Source organism: Vanellus vanellus (assembly GCF_965231255.1).
Source record: "Vanellus vanellus genome assembly, chromosome: 1".
Classification (NCBI taxonomy): Eukaryota; Metazoa; Chordata; class Aves; order Charadriiformes; family Charadriidae; genus Vanellus; species Vanellus vanellus.
Window position 1 is genome coordinate 91,499,825 of NC_138905.1, and position 16,392 is coordinate 91,516,216.

Here is a 16,392-nt window from a genome sequence, read left to right on the forward strand (position 1 = left end):
TCTCTCTCTCAGCTGCGGGCGGGGCGCGGGCTCCCTCAGTGGGCGGGCAGGGCCGGCCTGCAGGCGGGGCGAAGCTCCAGCACCGCCTCGGTCAGCGGGGAGGGCTTGCTGCTGCCGCCGCCAGACTCGGTGGAAGGACGGTCATGGCGTCGCCGTTGCTGCTGCTCTTCCTCTCGCTGCTGCCGGTCGCCGCCGCCTACCTGTGCTGCGTGCGGCGGCACACCGGCAGCGCGGGGGCCGTGCTGCGCCGCCGGGAGCCGGGCCGGGCCGAGGCGCGGGGCCGCAGCACACCGCGGGACCCCGTGAGCGCCGGGGAAGGAGGGAGCGGGCGGAGGGCGGGAAGGAGGGAGGGAGGGAGAGAAGGAACGGGGCCCGGCGCTCACCTGTCGTCTCCTCTCCGCAGTGGGCACCGCGGCTGTCCGGCTCTGGGCTGCGCCTCTTCGTCCATGTGGCCAACACGGTGAGTCGGGGCGAGGGGTCGGGTCGCCGGCCGGGCCCGGCGCCGGTGCTTGGCGTGTAAACAAGGCAGTAAAACCCGAGGTTGTTGGGGGAAACCGGCCAGGACTGCCCGGGGGGTTGCGAGGCGGGGAGGTGGTGGTGGTGGTGGGGGGTGTCTCGGTGGGAAGGTAACACCCGCTTTTATAGGGAAATTGTCGGGAGGTTGTGGGTCTCTGCGTGGTTTGGGGTTCACCCTGTCCCACCCCGGGTGGGATGCCGTGGGGGAAGAGAGGGATGTCCTCTGGGTGAGGGTGTCCTGAGTGTCCTCGGGCGTGGAGAGCCCGAAGCCGACGTCAGACTCGGAATACAGCCGCCACCAGCTTTCCTTGGATGTCAAGGGGTTTGGGGTCCTTCTGCCTTCAGTGCCTTCCCTGACAACCCCGCTCAGAGGGCTGATGTTCCCCCAGAGCTCTTCCTCGGGTGGGTTTTGGCATTGAAGGCAGCTGTCCCCCCTCCCCCCCCCCGAGCTCTTTCTTGGGTGGGCTTTGCAGTGCCTTTGAGCCTCTGGGTTGATTCCCACCGAGGCTGGTGTGGAGGAGGCATGACCGCTGTATGGCAGGGTGCTGGGGGGGAAAAGCCTGTGTCCTTTTGGCAGTGAGCACCTTGCAGCATCGTCCACCCGAAAGCAGGTGGATTTTGTTGCTGCTGCTGCTTGGCTTTGCCTTTTGAGACAGTGTCAAGGTTAGCCGCGAAAGTCTCGTTTCAGCAGTGTGACCTGCTACAGAGCTTGGCGGCTGGTGGGGCCTGGAGTGAAAGCTAGTAGTGGGCTGTGCCTTTATTCGTGACACTACCTTACAAGTGGCTCTCTTCCAGGATGTAACAACCAGAATACCTTTTTTATCCCTTGCTTTGTGGCCGCTTCTAGTGCGTGGCCCTGGGCTTGTCTCCTTTCCTGACATCCCCTGTGGAGGGGTGATGCAAGATGCTCAATCTCTTACGGAATTGTGCTGGTTTAGATTCAGTGTAGATTAGGAATAAAAGAGACTATAATTCTTACGTAATGTGTGAGGCAACATCGCTTCATGGATCTAGGAGTGTGAGCCTTGCTTCAGACTTGTACTGTATTTGGACATCCCTTAACAGGTTTTTGAAGTCCATTGTTGAGCTATTAAGACTGGCTAGAACAAGGCTGGTCTTTTGGGGACCGCTGGTATTTCTACACTGGGAAACAAGGTATTCAAAGGGTGTTTTCAGCTGCCGCCTACCATGGAATCTCTAAATTTCTCATGCTTTTCCAAGTTGACTCTGTTTACTGCAGGAGCTGGTTGAGCAACAGGAAAGATCCTAACAGGGAGAGAAACAGAGTAATAAGCTTCTACCGTATTCAATGTTTGCATAATCTGTGGAACATGAAGAAAGGAAGGGATGGGAGCTATATAGATGCCTCTAAACAGTGTTGCAGCCTGCAGCTGCAGGCTTTTTGGACAGAGTCAGGGAAGGACAAAGGCAGGAGAGCCAAAGAATACACTCTTTATAATTACATAAATATGAGAGGAGGAGGGAAAGCATTTCGGGCCAGTTTTGTGGCCTGAAATAGAAGGATTTGTGCTATTTTTTTACTACGTAGCATTGCATGCTCTCTAGGGTGCTCTGAGACTACAGCAATTGTGAGGACATTCAGCATTCCTTGTTTAGTGAGGAAGGTGTTCAGGTCAAAGTTACTGTAAACCAATGTTTCTGCTTACTTTATTCTAGGCTTTTGGACAGATCTTCTTACTGCCAATCCTCATAAGGTAAGAGTGGGGAGTTTTCTCCCCCTTCCAAGTTTGTTTGGGTTTGTTTGTGTTGGTTTTTTTTTAAAGATGCTTGCATTGCACACCACTTAGGTTGTCTGAAATGACCTTTTCTAAGATGGAAGAGGCATAACTTCATTGGAGAGTGAGCAAGATTATGTCATGGATGTTGTTTACTAGCTTATTTTTTTTAACTACTCTGGTTTGAGTTGGTGTCTGTCAGAAGAAATTAACCCTTTTTCACACTGGGGCAGGTGCATAGAAGCCAAATTAGCCAGCTTGTCTCATTGCCTTTCTGTTCTTTTACTAAAGAGCAGTCTTTTTTTTTTTCAGAGCTGTGTGAAGGATGTGTGAATCTGCTATGTTAATAACCAGTAGTGGTGAAAGAATAGTAATAGTGGGGAAACGAGGCCAGACATGAAGTTCAGAGGTTTTAGTATGTTCTTTTTAAAGATATTCACTGTTTTAGGTCAGCCTTTTCTCCTTCTCTCTCACTTAAGTTTTTATCTAGAAACTGCTCTCAAGTGTACATTGCACTAAGAGCCACTCAGGTAAGAGGTGTCAGGAACCTTGGGCTCAAACTTGGCTGACATAGTTTGCCCATCATTTGATGGGTCATCAGTGCAGGGCACTGAGAAATGTATTGAACACAATTGGTACCCTTGAATTTTTACTTGAGGAATGGGCTTTTTTGAGTGAATCAAACCCAGACAAATGTCACTGCTGTTAGACAGCAGATCATTCCTTGGCATCTATGACAGGGTCTTGATTTGCTTGCTGTACATGTTCCAAGTCCTGCAGTCCCTGTTGTGTTTGGTTGCAAACAAACTATGTTGAGGCATGTCATGGAAAAGTCTGAAGAGGTGCTTGTTTTAACAGGATTAATGCTTGAATGTATGGCTTGTGCTACCTCCTCCTTTTCTTTTCCTCTCCATTCCTGTCTTTGTTGGTCTGTAGGTGATATGTCTAATTACATCGAATCGAAAACTTTCACCATTTTATTCCCAGCTTGGGTTTACGGAGGCTGGTTGGCCTTATGTCAAGAGGTAGGAGGCTTTGTTAAGCAAGCAGAATAGATTTGATGCTGCCTTTAGGAAAGGTGTGAGAGATTATTTTGTAACTGTTGCAACTCCCTGCTGTGAGAGCAGACTGCTAAGACAAAATGTTCTTGGGTAAGGTTCCCTCTGAACAGTGAAAAATTCGTCATGGTAGAGCTTGCAAACTCTAGCAGTGACTTTCTCTCTTTCAGGCTAAACAATTTCTCGCTCATGCGGTCGCTTGACATTCATGAAGATCCCACGTTTATCCCAGAGGTTGCTGCGGAGGCTACGGGAGACAAGTCTGAAGCTAAAAGCACTTCAGATATTATCGAGCAGCTGATAGATGGCAGGTCAGTACATGATGTAAGAGTGGAGTGGAAGAACACATGTGTTGGCACTGTTATGTATTAGTGGGAAGCTGTCGTTGTCAGTAACTTGGATTAAAATCTTTTTCCACACCCAGCCACTTTACAAAACAAATAGTGCTGTCAGTCATCTTTCCTTTTGTAATTTACATATCAGCAGTAGTTACAAGCAATGTGAAGTTTCTGCAAGCTTCAGGGAGTCTGCTTATTAGGGAGAGACCAAATTCAGCCCTTGCCAGCACTCTGGTTGCAGTAATAGAGCAGATACACTTAGTGGTTTGCTAGTCGGCACACACATCCCTTTAAATGAGTTTGCAGGTGTGCTGTTTCTTGCCTGCAAGGAATCTCAAAGAGAACGCAGGCGTTGCTTGGAGGAGAGACGGAATGCAGGTTATAAAGAAAATGATCTAGGAGTAATTAGGCTTTGTTAGTTAGGTTGCTTGGATAAAGGCCTGTTCAGCTTCTTCATTGCAGCCTGTGCTCGATTAAATTGCACTGGATTCAGGCGAAATGTTTCTCAGGTTCACGTGTCTCATTGAGGTCTGATACTGAGGTGGGAGCAGCTGGGCTGCTATGAATGCTGTCCCCATCTGCTTTTGGTTCTTAGTTGTGGGCCTATCCAGTAGTTAATGAAAATGGCTATGAGCTGCACTACATCAGCATCTCACAGAGTGGGTTCTCTGTGGTATCTTGGCTTTTAACAGGACTAAGCTTTCTCCCTGCTTGAGTTCTTAAGATAGAGCAAGGAAAAGCTTTTGGCTCCTTCACTTTAGAGGGAGGAATGTATTTCCTGCAGGCATTGATCAGTGCAGTCTTCTGGTTCTTGTGTCCCCAGCTCTGCCAGTGATATATTGAGTATTACAGTTACTGGAACCTTACCTCTTCCCTGCATAGCACGTGCCGTATGCTGTCCTGTTCCAGGATATTGCTTCTGGTTTGGGTGATGATGTGGAGACATCACAGGAGTAGTAATTGTAGCTAGCTTTTCAGATGATGTTATGCTCACCCTGTTGTGATGAGGAATGCTCTATTTCTTATGTACTAGAGCCAGTGACTTAGTTTTTAAGCAGTTTGCTGATGTGAATCCTAGTGTGTGCTACATAACGTATCTTCCCCCTCTCGCACCACACACTGTATGTGCTGCTGGCTGTCCGGATCTAACTTAGGACAGATCCTGGGAGTAGGTTTACCAATATGGTCTAGCTATTCTGTAATGCTCCAGTGGTGAGTAGCAAATGTAAACCTGGAATAAATTTTGAACAGTTTAGTGACTGCTGTGTTGCAGTAAAATTACTAAGCAACTAGAACGTGTCAGCAGGACATGTTATTATGTGCCCTTATTTCTGTGGCACCCTGAGTGTAGCTGGCGTCTTGCATGTGTGCAAGGAGTCTGACAGAGTGTGAGCTGAAATACATAGGCTAGTGGTCCAAACGGTGACCACCAGGTTTACTGTGAGTGAGTGATGCCCAACCTGCGTTGGACCGTGATGCTGCAGTCTACAGGTCTAAACAGAGGTGGCTTTGGTGGTTCACAGTTGCCCCTTTAATCCTTTCTTTGCAGGTCTGATTCTGCTAGCAATGGGTTTAGCTTCAAAGGGATCAAAGACTACCTGGACTGCTACCGGTAGGTGAAATTATGTTCTGGAAACAACCTGTCTTGCATGTTCCCCTGCCGTGGGCTGTTATTGTTCCACAAGCTCTCAGGCATCTCTTAGTTAGGATTGTCCTTGAGGCACTTTTGTTTAGCATTGCCCTTTGCAATCCTTTGTCCCTAATAGAATAAGGAAGGAAAGCCAACTGGGAGAGCTGACACAACTTTTACAAGCCCCACAAGGATATTTAAATACCGTTTTCCTTGTCTTATTGTCAGTCTTCTCTGGGAGAGATTTCTACATACCTTGTTTGCCCAAACACGAGTGAGAAGGAGAGGAAGGTTCATCTGGATGATGCGAGTTGCCCATACTGTAGGTCTCTGAAGATTCCCTTGGTTCCCCAGCTGCTTGTGCTCCTGTGAGCAGTTTGACTGCTTTCACCCAGTAAATGTGTCCAGCTGGGGAGGAGCTGGAAGCACATGCCTGACTGGGTTCTGCGAGCTGTTGACTGCTCGGTAACTCCTGGTTGCCTGGTGAGAGTAACTCACTCTGGGACATGTGCCGGATGTGGAGTGCTCAGATAAATCCTCTTGCACTCCTGGCACTTGTTCCTCGAGGGCCACCTCTGCCAGTAGGCTGCAGCCTTGGAGCAAACGGCTGACACCGCAGTCTGATGTTATAGGTGAGGCTTTTGTGTCAGCCAGAGGTAGACATGTTTGTGGTGTAACATAGCCTTTTGCCAGGAGGGAGGAAGGCCTGTTTGTTAAAGGTGGGTTATGACAGCAATGCTGTGATGTGAGCCCCTTCGCTGTAACGGGAGACCTGTGTAAAGGGAGCTGGCCTCTTGGTCTTAGCTTATGATACTGGGAATTCCATAGCTTCAAGATTTCAGGAGCTTGAGGACTGTCTGTAAAGCTGTCAGCTGTCTTTCCCTGTTTATCTGGTGGTTCAGGGATATCTGGGTGAGTCTCCTAGCTCCTGACCCTACTTAAAGGGTTGGGGGTATGCAACCCAACTAAGGGTGTAGGCAAATTCTCACCTTAAGGAAGGGAATTTTCTATCCTGATGGTGTCAACTATGTTAAAATCATCACCACACACAGATTCTTACCTAGTTCTTGCTTACAGCTGTGACAGCTGCCATCTTGCTACATGAGAGACAAACCCTGTGTGTGGGTGTGGTGTGGGAGTCTCATAACAAGGTCCCAACTTCTCCTGTCCTGTAGGAGTGGGAAGCTGACGCCATCTCAGGTAGCAAAGAACATCATCGCCACGCTGGAGGACTGCGACAAATCCACGCCCCCACTCAGAGCGATAGTGCAATGGGACCAGGAGCAAATAATGCTGGTAATGTCTGCCTCTGGTAGGAAAGGGGCCTCCGCCACCTCAAGAGCAGTAGCATCCATTAGAAGGGGCAGAGGCTCTTTTGCTGATATATTGCATAGAAAAATATGTACATTTTTCCTCCCTCCTTGTGTAGAGGACTACAAACAAGCTTGCTTTCCTTCCTGCAAAGAGAGGTAGCATTGAAGCAGTCTGTTTCCTGCTGGATGACTGTGTTTAAAACAGGACTTCTGTGCTTATGTGGCATTCGTTAGCATAGATGCTTCCAAGCAGTAGTTTGCCATCAGCATATGGTGGAAGAAGAAAGAAACTTTTACAGTTTGGCTTAGTAGAAGCCTGAGAAAACCGTTTTTGGTATGTGTTCTGATACTGGTAGTGACCTTCAGCTCGACTAAATATATATGACATATACTTTTTTTCCTCTGTGCAGATGGCTGAGGCCTCCACTGTTCGTTACAGGAATAAATGTACTCTGTCTTATCTGGATGGCATCCCAGTGTGTCTGAAAGAAGAGTTCAAAGTGGTGAGTTTCCTTGTCTGGCTGTCAGTTCATGCTGCAGGTGGTCAACCCAGACAACTCACTGTGACAATGTTTTAAGGCCAACTCCTCAGCAGAGGCCTGAGAATGTTTGTGATAAAGGGTAGTATGTGGGTTTGTAATGAGTAGGATTAACAAGTTTTGCCAGGTGAAGGCAGATCTTGGGTACAGCAGACATGTTACATATCTTGTATTAATCTCTTTAATCCATGGGGATTAGAGGGTGGGGGTGGGAAACAGTCTTTCTTATGATGAAATGGGAATGGGTTAAAGCATCTGTAACTGTCTGTATTTCTCAGGCACTGACTGCTCCACTGGCAAATCATCCCTCTCACCTTAAAGGACATACTTGTGTCAGAAATATGCAAATTACTTTGAAAATTCCTACTTACAAGGAGTTTTGCCTGTGGCCTAACAACAGTTACCGTTAAATACTCCTGGCAGTGCCATCAAGCTGTCATAGACTCTGCAGAGACTTACCCATAGGGTGGGAGTCCTGTTTATGTACAGATTCTTCCATTGCTGCATCAAAGTGAAGAGTACATAGCATACCCTGAAAATGAGTCCATCTGGTATTTTGGCATCCATCTAATCTCGGTGCCGTGCTTCAAAGCACTGCAGATCTGAAACGCTGCTGCTCTGTCCATAGAAAAATGGAAAACAGAGCTCCTGTGTGCTGTGGGGACAAGGTGACTGTTCTGCAGCCTCTGGGCATAGTGATTACATTGCTGCAGGGAGACAGACTTTTTGACCATCTGCATGTTTCTGGTTTTCTGTATCATGGTATTAAAAGGACTCCTCTGCATCAGAGAAGGACAAAATATTGAAGGATTAAGTGTCCCTCCTAAGAGAAACCAGCAAAGAACAAGTTGAAGAGTGAAGTTTCCTAGCCCTTACTTACCTCTGTGGGTCCTGATGTCTGGGATCTGTTGAGGAGTTGAAGTGTGCATGTGAAACATGCACGTGTGCCTTCTTACCTTGCCATCATTTTGGGATGAATAATAACATGTCTTCTTGCCTAAGGTACCTTACCATCACCGAGTGGGAACAGTGTATCTTGGGACAGAGCCTGAAACAGAAGATGCTACTGTGGCCAAGAAGCTGCGAGAGGCTGGGGCTATCATTATTGGGGTCTCAAACATGCATGAACTAGGGACTGGAACAACTGGATGCAACCCTAATAGGTAAAAATCTCTTTCCCCTCCCTTCCCCTGGGTCTAGAAAGACCTAAAAGTCTGTCCAGGACTGACAGGGAAGGGTACGAAAATAGGGCAAGCATGTGAGAATAAAACTGACAGAAGCACCCTGTGCAGGAAAAAACCCGGGGGCGTGAAAACCCAGCATTGTAGATTTGAGGGTCAGAGTAGCTGTGGAAGCCTGAAGACTCCTGAAACCAAAGGAAGGAGAGGATCCAAGTGGTGCCTGTTGAGTAAGGAACTCTGTTTGCCAGGTCTTAGAGGCCTGGAGGTGTGAATGTTTACAGGATGAGTGGTAGACAAAAGCAGTGTCAGAAAACAAATAAATAGTAATCTAATGCTCAGTCACAGTAATGGCTAAAGGCCCAGAACAGTGAGAAAGGGCACAGTCATCTCAAGAGAACGTAGTGCTTTTGTTTCCTAACTTAAACAGGTACACTGGAATTTGCTTTACTGTTGTGAATTGTCCAGCTATAGCCATGCTGAGAACTGCTATTCTAGAGCAGTGGTCCTCACAGCCTTGATAAGCCATGTGCAGAGCCACGCTTCATGCATGTGTAGCTGGATGGAACTGGGGCTCCCCCTCAGCTGGAACGACATGCCAGGGCATTTCCTCACTGTGTGAGGTTGGCTGGATACCCAGCCACCTGGCAGCTCTCAGGTGTCTGGGGACGGTGATCAGACTGGAGACTTTGGGAGCTGCTGCTCTGGGATAAAGGCGAGAGCTGGGGATTCTGACTTGCTTGTCTGTAAGAATTGCTGATCATCAACTGCTCCACCTTTTGGAACTGCATAATCATGGAATCATGAATGGTTTACATTGGAAGGGACCTTAAAGATCATCTAGTTCCAACACCCTTCCATGTGGCATGCAGTAATGGCACAGTGCTGTTGCAGACAGAAGAGCTGGAGCAGCATCCTTTCTCCTGCTTTGCATCTGTTTCTTTTGAATAGGCTGCTTGTGGTAACAAAAGATTGGACTCTGAGGCAGAAGTCTTTTTTGCATCTTGTTTTCTAGGGACATAGCACTATCTGGGATGAAATGTATCTCTTTACTAAGAGATCAGAATCCCTCAGCTATGTTTCTGGATCTTTTCCTGCCCTGTAATGCACGCAGTCCTTTCTTAGGAAAAGATTCAACACTATTTGTCTGCCTCAGGTACCACAAGATCCCTAGGAATCCCTACAAGCCTAACCACTTCACAGGTGGGAGCTCCAGTGGGTCAGCAGCAGCTGTAGCAGCAGGTAGGTGGTCCTAAATGGAGTTCGGGGTGGTGGGAGGAAGCTCCTGAGCCAAAGTACCTCAGGCATTTAGTGTTTATGAGTGGGTTTAGAAGCTGGAGGGAACTCCTAGCTGAACAGAGAGCTCTGTGTGCTGTCTTTGCTGCAGCTGCTGGTAGAATGGACAGGGCAATGTGACGTCTCTGATCACAAGCCAACGTGTGGTTTGTTTTATTTTTGTAGGGCTCTGCCCAGTGGCTATTGGCACAGATGGAGGTGGCTCTGTGAGGATTCCTGCTTCGTTCTGTGGTGTGGTCGGGCTGAAAGGTAGGGCCCTTTAATCATGGAGGGGGTGTGTGTCTTGTTTGGTGTATCAGATAGAATGCCACAAACCAGTCAGGCACAGTCCATTAATTCCTGTCAAGCAAAACTTGACCAGAGAAACTCTGGAGTATAACACCCTGAGAGTCACATGGGTTGGACTGGCAGAGTGGAAGCATTCTCAGTACTGGCTGTTGAACAGATGTTCAAAAAACCCTAACTTATTTGAGTCAAATGCTAAACAAAACATGCCTGCTGCTTTTCTTTCTACCCACTCGTTCCTCTTCCATCTTCCTTCTCTGCTGGGAGGTGTTCCTGACATAGTTGGGTATCTGTGGTGAGCTAGTGAAAAGCATCTCCACTCACAATTGTTTGCCATCTCCCCAATTATATGGAGAGGCTGATGCTGCTCAGATTTGTATCTAGTAAGTTGAACCTGGTAATAGGGTTATATGAAACCAGGATGTAGCCGTTCCCTTTTATCTCAGTGTTACAGGAAGTAGCAATATAGTTTTTGCAGTAAGAATTAATGTAATCAAGAGGAACGTGCAGAGTACATAAGAAGTGCACAGAACAGTATCTGCAGCATGGAAGGTAGAGAAGCAGGATTGTCACTTGAAAGAGATGCTGGCTTTTTGGAATGGTTCATTCTGAACAATCTTGGCTGCTTCATATCAGACCAGATACTCAGCCATTACTCTGGTTTTCCATCCTTTACATGTGATCGACTTGATTAAACTTGATTCATCTGAGGAAGATAGTGATGATGATGACAAAAATGTAACTGGTCGGAAAGGCAATGTGAGTACTCACAGAAGACAACTGGTGTTAGGCATGAAGTCTCACTGGTGAAGTGGGTGAGATCTCCCAGGGGGTGGTATCTCCTGCTATTGATAATCCTGCTCCTGCCTCTCCATCCTTCCTGCCATAGGTGCTGCTTCTGCATATTTAAATGCATATATTTAAAAATGTCCCTGCGCATATTTCCCCTCAACTAAATAATTTTTTATGGGGGAAAACAGTTTCACTATTTGTTGAATGCATCTGTTTCACCGATGAGACAGGTCGGATTGCGGTCAGCAGAACAGGGTATTGGAAGATGAGTGACTGGGCTCTGAAATGGCAGGCATAAAAGTGACTGGCAGGGGTGCGTAACTTACTGACTGGGTGCATCAGAGCCATGTAGGTCAGATCTTACTAGCAACTGCTGGTATCTAGCTAACTGCCCATTTCTCTTTCTCTAGGTACATTCGGGCGCATCAGTTCTCATGGCAGCTTGCCGCTCTCTTACTCCACAGTCAGCGTAGGTAAGAGGACTTGTGCTCCATTTCGGGGACCTTGGTGTGGGGTGTTCTCACAGGGGAGGCAATCTGTGCCTACAAAAGACCTTGGGAGGAAGGTACAAATTACCCTTTGTCACATTTTTATAACTGATCTCTCTTCTTATAGGCCCTATCTGTACCTCAGTGGCAGATGCAGCCATTGTTTACAGTATTCTTGCTGAGCCAGATCCACTCTATCCATATGGTAGGTGAGCCCTCTCTCTCCCTGAGCCCAGGTGCTCTGTCTCCCCAGAGGCATCCTAGATAAAATGAGGAACTCTTGTTTGTTCCCTGCAGGACTAAAACAGCCAAAAGCAACCCTGTCTGATATGTGCACTCCTGACCTGAAAGGCTTAAAACTGGGAGTGGACTGGACGTTTTTTAAGGTGCCTGCTCTCTCTTTCTTTCTGCTGCTTTGCAAAACGAGGTTTTGAAGGAGTTCAGCGCATTCACTGTTCTCTTGCCTGTCATCATTAGAAGTTCTCATATTTAGTCCTATAATTGGAAGAGAATATACCCTGGGTGAAAACATCAACAGGGATAGGTTTTTTCCTAAGGCAGCCTTTTGAGTAAAAGTCTGTTGGAGGCATGAGGAAAGTTAATGACGGTACAGTTGATGGCAGTATGCTTCCTCATACTGCTGTTTCTATTGGAAGCAATGCTTCTGAAGTGATTACAAAAGGCATTTAGTTTAAAATCAAATGAGGAAAATTAGTGTATCCATTTGGTGACAATGCTGTAGCTGCTGAGTGGTATTTTATCATTCCAATGTAGAAACTGGGCTTGCAAGCTAGTACTGCTTGTCAATTGTAATGCAGCCCCACAAATGTGCTCAGGATTTCTTTCCTGGAGGAAAACAAGGACTCTTTCTGGCTCTGCTCCAGTGCAGAGGAATATCCTCTCCTCTGGAAAAGACAACCTGCAAGCTGTTTTCTTGGAGCAGGTGGCCTAAGACAGTCCTGGAAGGCTGTGTTTCGCTACTGTTAAGTACAGGAACAAGGAAAGCTCCATAAGGACCGAAGTCCTGGTGAGTGTGCTCACCAAGAAGATGAGGGCAGTGACTAAAGTCTACTTAGTTATTTCCTCTTTTTCTCTAGGCATGTGATGCTGAAGTCCTGTCCGTCTGTGAGAAAGGTAAAGAGGAAAAGTCTCTTATTCTGCCTGATGTCATGGTATCACTTGGTGCTCCTCTTGTATGCATTAAAAAGATCTCGTCTGAAGTCCTTAACGGCAGATGCTTAAAGAGGTCTGGCTGGACAAACAGCAGTAGCTTTGTACTAGGGAAGCCCTCCTGACTGCTGAGGGTTACAAAGCTCAGCAGTTGTAGGCTTGTCAGGTTACAATGGAAGAATGCAGTCCAGTGTGCTAAGCCTCTGTCTGCATAAAGGCAGATCTGTGCTCAGTAATACTTAGTCTGCAAGCTTTAATGGTGAAAGACCTAAGGGAGGGACTTGTTTCACAACATAATGTTCAGTAGGAAAAACAGGGCTATGTCTTTGTGATGTATCCAGTCGTCTGGTATTTCCGTGAAATCAGCCAAGTGGTGCCTTTAGGGTGGCTTTGTCAGATTTTGCACTAAGCAAAATTCACCCTGGTGAGTACTCGTCAGGGTGGGAGAGAAAGACTACAATGCCTGGTATAGTAGTTGGCCTCCTATACATTGGAGCTGATATATTTCACAGTATCGAGGCTTTGTTTGCCTGGATTTAATTCAGCCTCCTTATTTCCATAGACATGCTTCTGCATGTGTAGAGTTTTCTTAGGAGAGAGGCACCATAAGCCAGTGAAATAGGGAAGCTTGGGTATTTATGAAGAAGTTGGGGTCAAAGAAAGAACAGGATTCTTTCTAGACTGCAAAAGATTTATTTTTCCCGAAGTCTTGGTGTTCAGCCTTGCTAAAGTGCATCAGGATTTAGTGAACCTGTACTGTTGACCTGGTCTCTTGAGTATCTGCCATCTTCCTCTACCATTATGGTTCAGAAGAGGCTTTGAATGGGAATCTCATGATGCTAAATAATCACTTCATGCTGATAAATACTGGTCATGTCAAGTGCTCTAGGAAGCATCGACAGTCCACCCTTACTTTTTAGGTTAACCGGGGGGGGGGGGGGGCTAGAGGGAGGAGATTAACTTGCCTGAAATGGAGCAGGTAAGTTAGGAACCTGTCTGCAAGCCCCTACCCCTGCCCTGCTGGAGTATTGAGATCTACCTAGTTAGGCTGAAGGCTTTTATCTATGAGAAGCAGCTGCAGCAGTCTGCATGCCACACGATGCACTGAAGATGCTTGCCTCTTAATGGCCTATGGGGTCTCTAACTTCTTGAGGGGGTGGAGATTCACAGCCCTTTTATGAAGTCTGGTAAACTCAAGGATGCTGTCTGTGCTTTACCTTTTCTGTACTCAGCTGTGGAGCACCTGCAGAGTCTGGGAGCCAGCGTGGTTGAAGTGTCTCTTCCAGAGATGGAGGAAGTGCGAGTAGCACATGCAATCTGCATTCTCAGTGAGATGAGGGACTTCCTGCAGCCTGACTTCAATAAACATTTCCAGGAAATGGTAAGTAGCAGTAGCTTGGATCAGTGGCAGTAGTCATCCTGGCTGATACAGAACAAGTGTCGTGTCAGTGAGAAACCCGAGGCTCTCCTGCCTTTTCTATGACAAACCATCTGTTGGATGACTATTGATACAGGAGAGCAGACCTGAAAGGGAACTCCTGGGCTGTCACATACAGTTTCTTGCAAGCAGAGCCATGATCAATGTTTTCTCTTTCAGAATTTGGACACTCGGGCTAACCTGGCCTTGGCTTCCCAGTTCACAGCTCTGGATTATATTACGGTAAGGAAGGAACATACTGTGGTGAAGGCTGAAGGGAGGCACCCAGTGAAATTCTAAAGGTGGGGTGGAGGATTTTCTTAACCTCCCCTTAAAGGTGGAAAGATACTACTCAGCTGTACCGCCTCTGATGTGAAAGAAGGCTGAATGGTGGGGCACAACAGAGGACATATATTGGTGTCCTGCATGTTGATTCCAAACTGCAGGAAATGTCTTCTTTTGCAAAGGCATAGACTGTGATGGGCAGAGTTTGTCATCATCAAACGTGAGCCTCAGAACCAGGAGGGCCTGGTCAGACAGTAGTCTCTCTGCTTGCAGGCAAATCGACAGAGAACTCGGACCATGAGATTTTTGCAAGAGATCTTCACCACTGTGAACTGTATCCTTACACCAGGTATTGGCAACCTTGGCTAAAGAGCTGGTCCCTGACAACTGTGTGGTGCATTTTAAGAACAGTTGCTCCATTAATTTTCCCTCCCCAATTTTAAGAGTGTAACTTTTGTGCGAAGACTTCACTGTGCCTCAAGCTTTTAAAAGATAATGCAGCCTGGTTAGAAAGACTGCTATGTATTTCTAGGTTTGCTGTTTATTTATACAGTTAATGTCCATATCCATGGCAGTAAGAAACTCCATGATACTTGAAACGGGAGCTGCAGAGCCAGCACATTTACACGGGAGGGACTGGACATCTACTTACGTATGCAAATGTTCTTGCTCTAAATAGAAACTAACTGCTTAATTCATAAATCCCAGTGACTTGATAGCATTCCAGGGGTGTGAGCTTGCATCTCCAATGTATATCAAACATGGGGCTTTAATGAACTGAGCTGTTCCTTGAAGATTGCTCACTGACTCTTCCTTTGCTCTTTAAGCACTGGATCAAGTTGCCCGAAGAGTCTGTGGAATCTCCATCCCTGGGGATATGTGAAAGATGTCAGACATAGTTCTGGGCAACCTGCTCTAGCTGACCATCCTTGAGACAAGGTTAGACAAGATGACCTCCTGAGGTCCCTTTCAATCTCAAATCATTCTGTGATTCCTCCACAGGTGTTGCTTGCACTGCTCCAAGAATCTATGAATCTGACCTCTTGTCTGGGAGCAGCGATTTGTCCCTGACAGTCCGGTCTATGAGGTAAGAAGAGTAAGATTAGCTGCACTAACTGAAATTGCTCAGGCTGTAAAGCAGGAGAGATCAATCCTAGCTAGCTCTCCCAAAAAAAGATGGCTTTGCTGCTGTCCTGAGGCAGGAATGCTGATGACAGCTTTTTCTGCAGGTTCATGCAGCTTGGTAACTTCACTGGGATTCCAGGCCTTGTGGTCCCCATTGGGTATTCTGCTGCTGGGCTTCCTATCAGCTTCCAGGTGAGCATTGTCTCTTTGTGAACGCGGGGTCACGAAATGCCCAACTGGCTTTGTCCTGAACCGCTATAACCAGGTTCCTACTGTTCCACACAGCATACTCAAGGAGTCGGCAGTTACAGGTAACAGAGTTTTAACTTGTGGTTGTAGAGATTTGCCTCAGAGTAACTCACTCCTGAATGGCAGAGGGACTTTTCAGGTACCTGGGAGATGGATTTCTCTGTCTCCCTGTCTACTTGCATCAGTACCTACTATTTATCACTACTCTTTTCTCTCTCTTCCTTATTTCTCAGTTCTGTAATGTCTTTAAGTCCTTTCTTGCTCTTCTCCCTCTTGAAATGGGTCTAATGTAAATGAAAGGTCCATGTCTTGTAATTAAGTCACACAGCTGCCTTTATCCCAAATGCAGTGATGCCATACTTACCAGAGTAAAAGGGAGAAGCATGTGTCCTTTTGGTGCTATTGAGGGGGAGAAAAATTAATTACGTTTTTCAGGGCTTTCAAAAGCATCTGTATGTGATGATGCTACTCTTTTTTTTTTTTTTTTTTTCCCTCCTCCTTTCTCTCTCTGCCTCTCTTCTTCTCCCAGGTCATGGCAAAATGGTGGGATGAAGCTGTTCTTCTGAGGATTGGCCTGAAGTTGGAGCAGTTTCGTTCCCAGACCAAAAAACCATCCATTTATTATGACATACTTGCATGATGGAGTGACCAAGATGGGGACTAAGTCTTTTTTTTTCCCTAGTCTGACCTGACCAAGTATTAGAGTGGACTTGTTTTCAATGTTCATCTGAATAAGGCTTAGTAGCAGGCTCATTTAAGGAATGGGGAGGAACGCTGATGCTGAGAAGACATAATTTCTGCTCCATCTTTGTTATTGGATGGTCCAGTTTATACTGGGGAGACCAACTGTGCTAGCTAGCTCCTTGCTGTGTTTTTGCCAACAGGGGAAGCTGCAACTATCTTCTGTAACTTCTTTCCGTGTAGGGGTCCTGTGTAAAGATGGAAGAGAGTTGCATCCACAGAACTGCATGCGGACA

The 16,392-nt window shown here is 46.9% G+C and overlaps 1 protein-coding gene across 1 annotated transcript; it reads left to right on the forward strand.

The window, feature by feature from the left end:
- Positions 1-143: 143 nt before the first annotated feature.
- Positions 144-16,147, forward strand: LOC309674240 (uncharacterized protein; the record flags this gene model as incomplete). The annotated part of the gene is made up of 20 exons (XM_082486232.1): positions 144-302; positions 404-460; positions 2,194-2,231; positions 3,481-3,621; positions 5,198-5,260; positions 6,454-6,574; positions 7,002-7,094; positions 8,133-8,293; positions 9,465-9,550; positions 9,770-9,853; positions 11,092-11,154; positions 11,297-11,374; positions 11,467-11,555; positions 12,267-12,303; positions 13,572-13,720; positions 13,937-13,999; positions 14,315-14,390; positions 15,044-15,128; positions 15,271-15,358; positions 15,945-16,147. 20 exons carry the CDS (start codon positions 144-146, stop codon positions 16,053-16,055), a joined length of 1,842 nt encoding a protein of 613 aa, XP_082342358.1. The 3' UTR covers positions 16,056-16,147.
- Between the last annotated feature and the right edge of the window lie 245 nt (positions 16,148-16,392).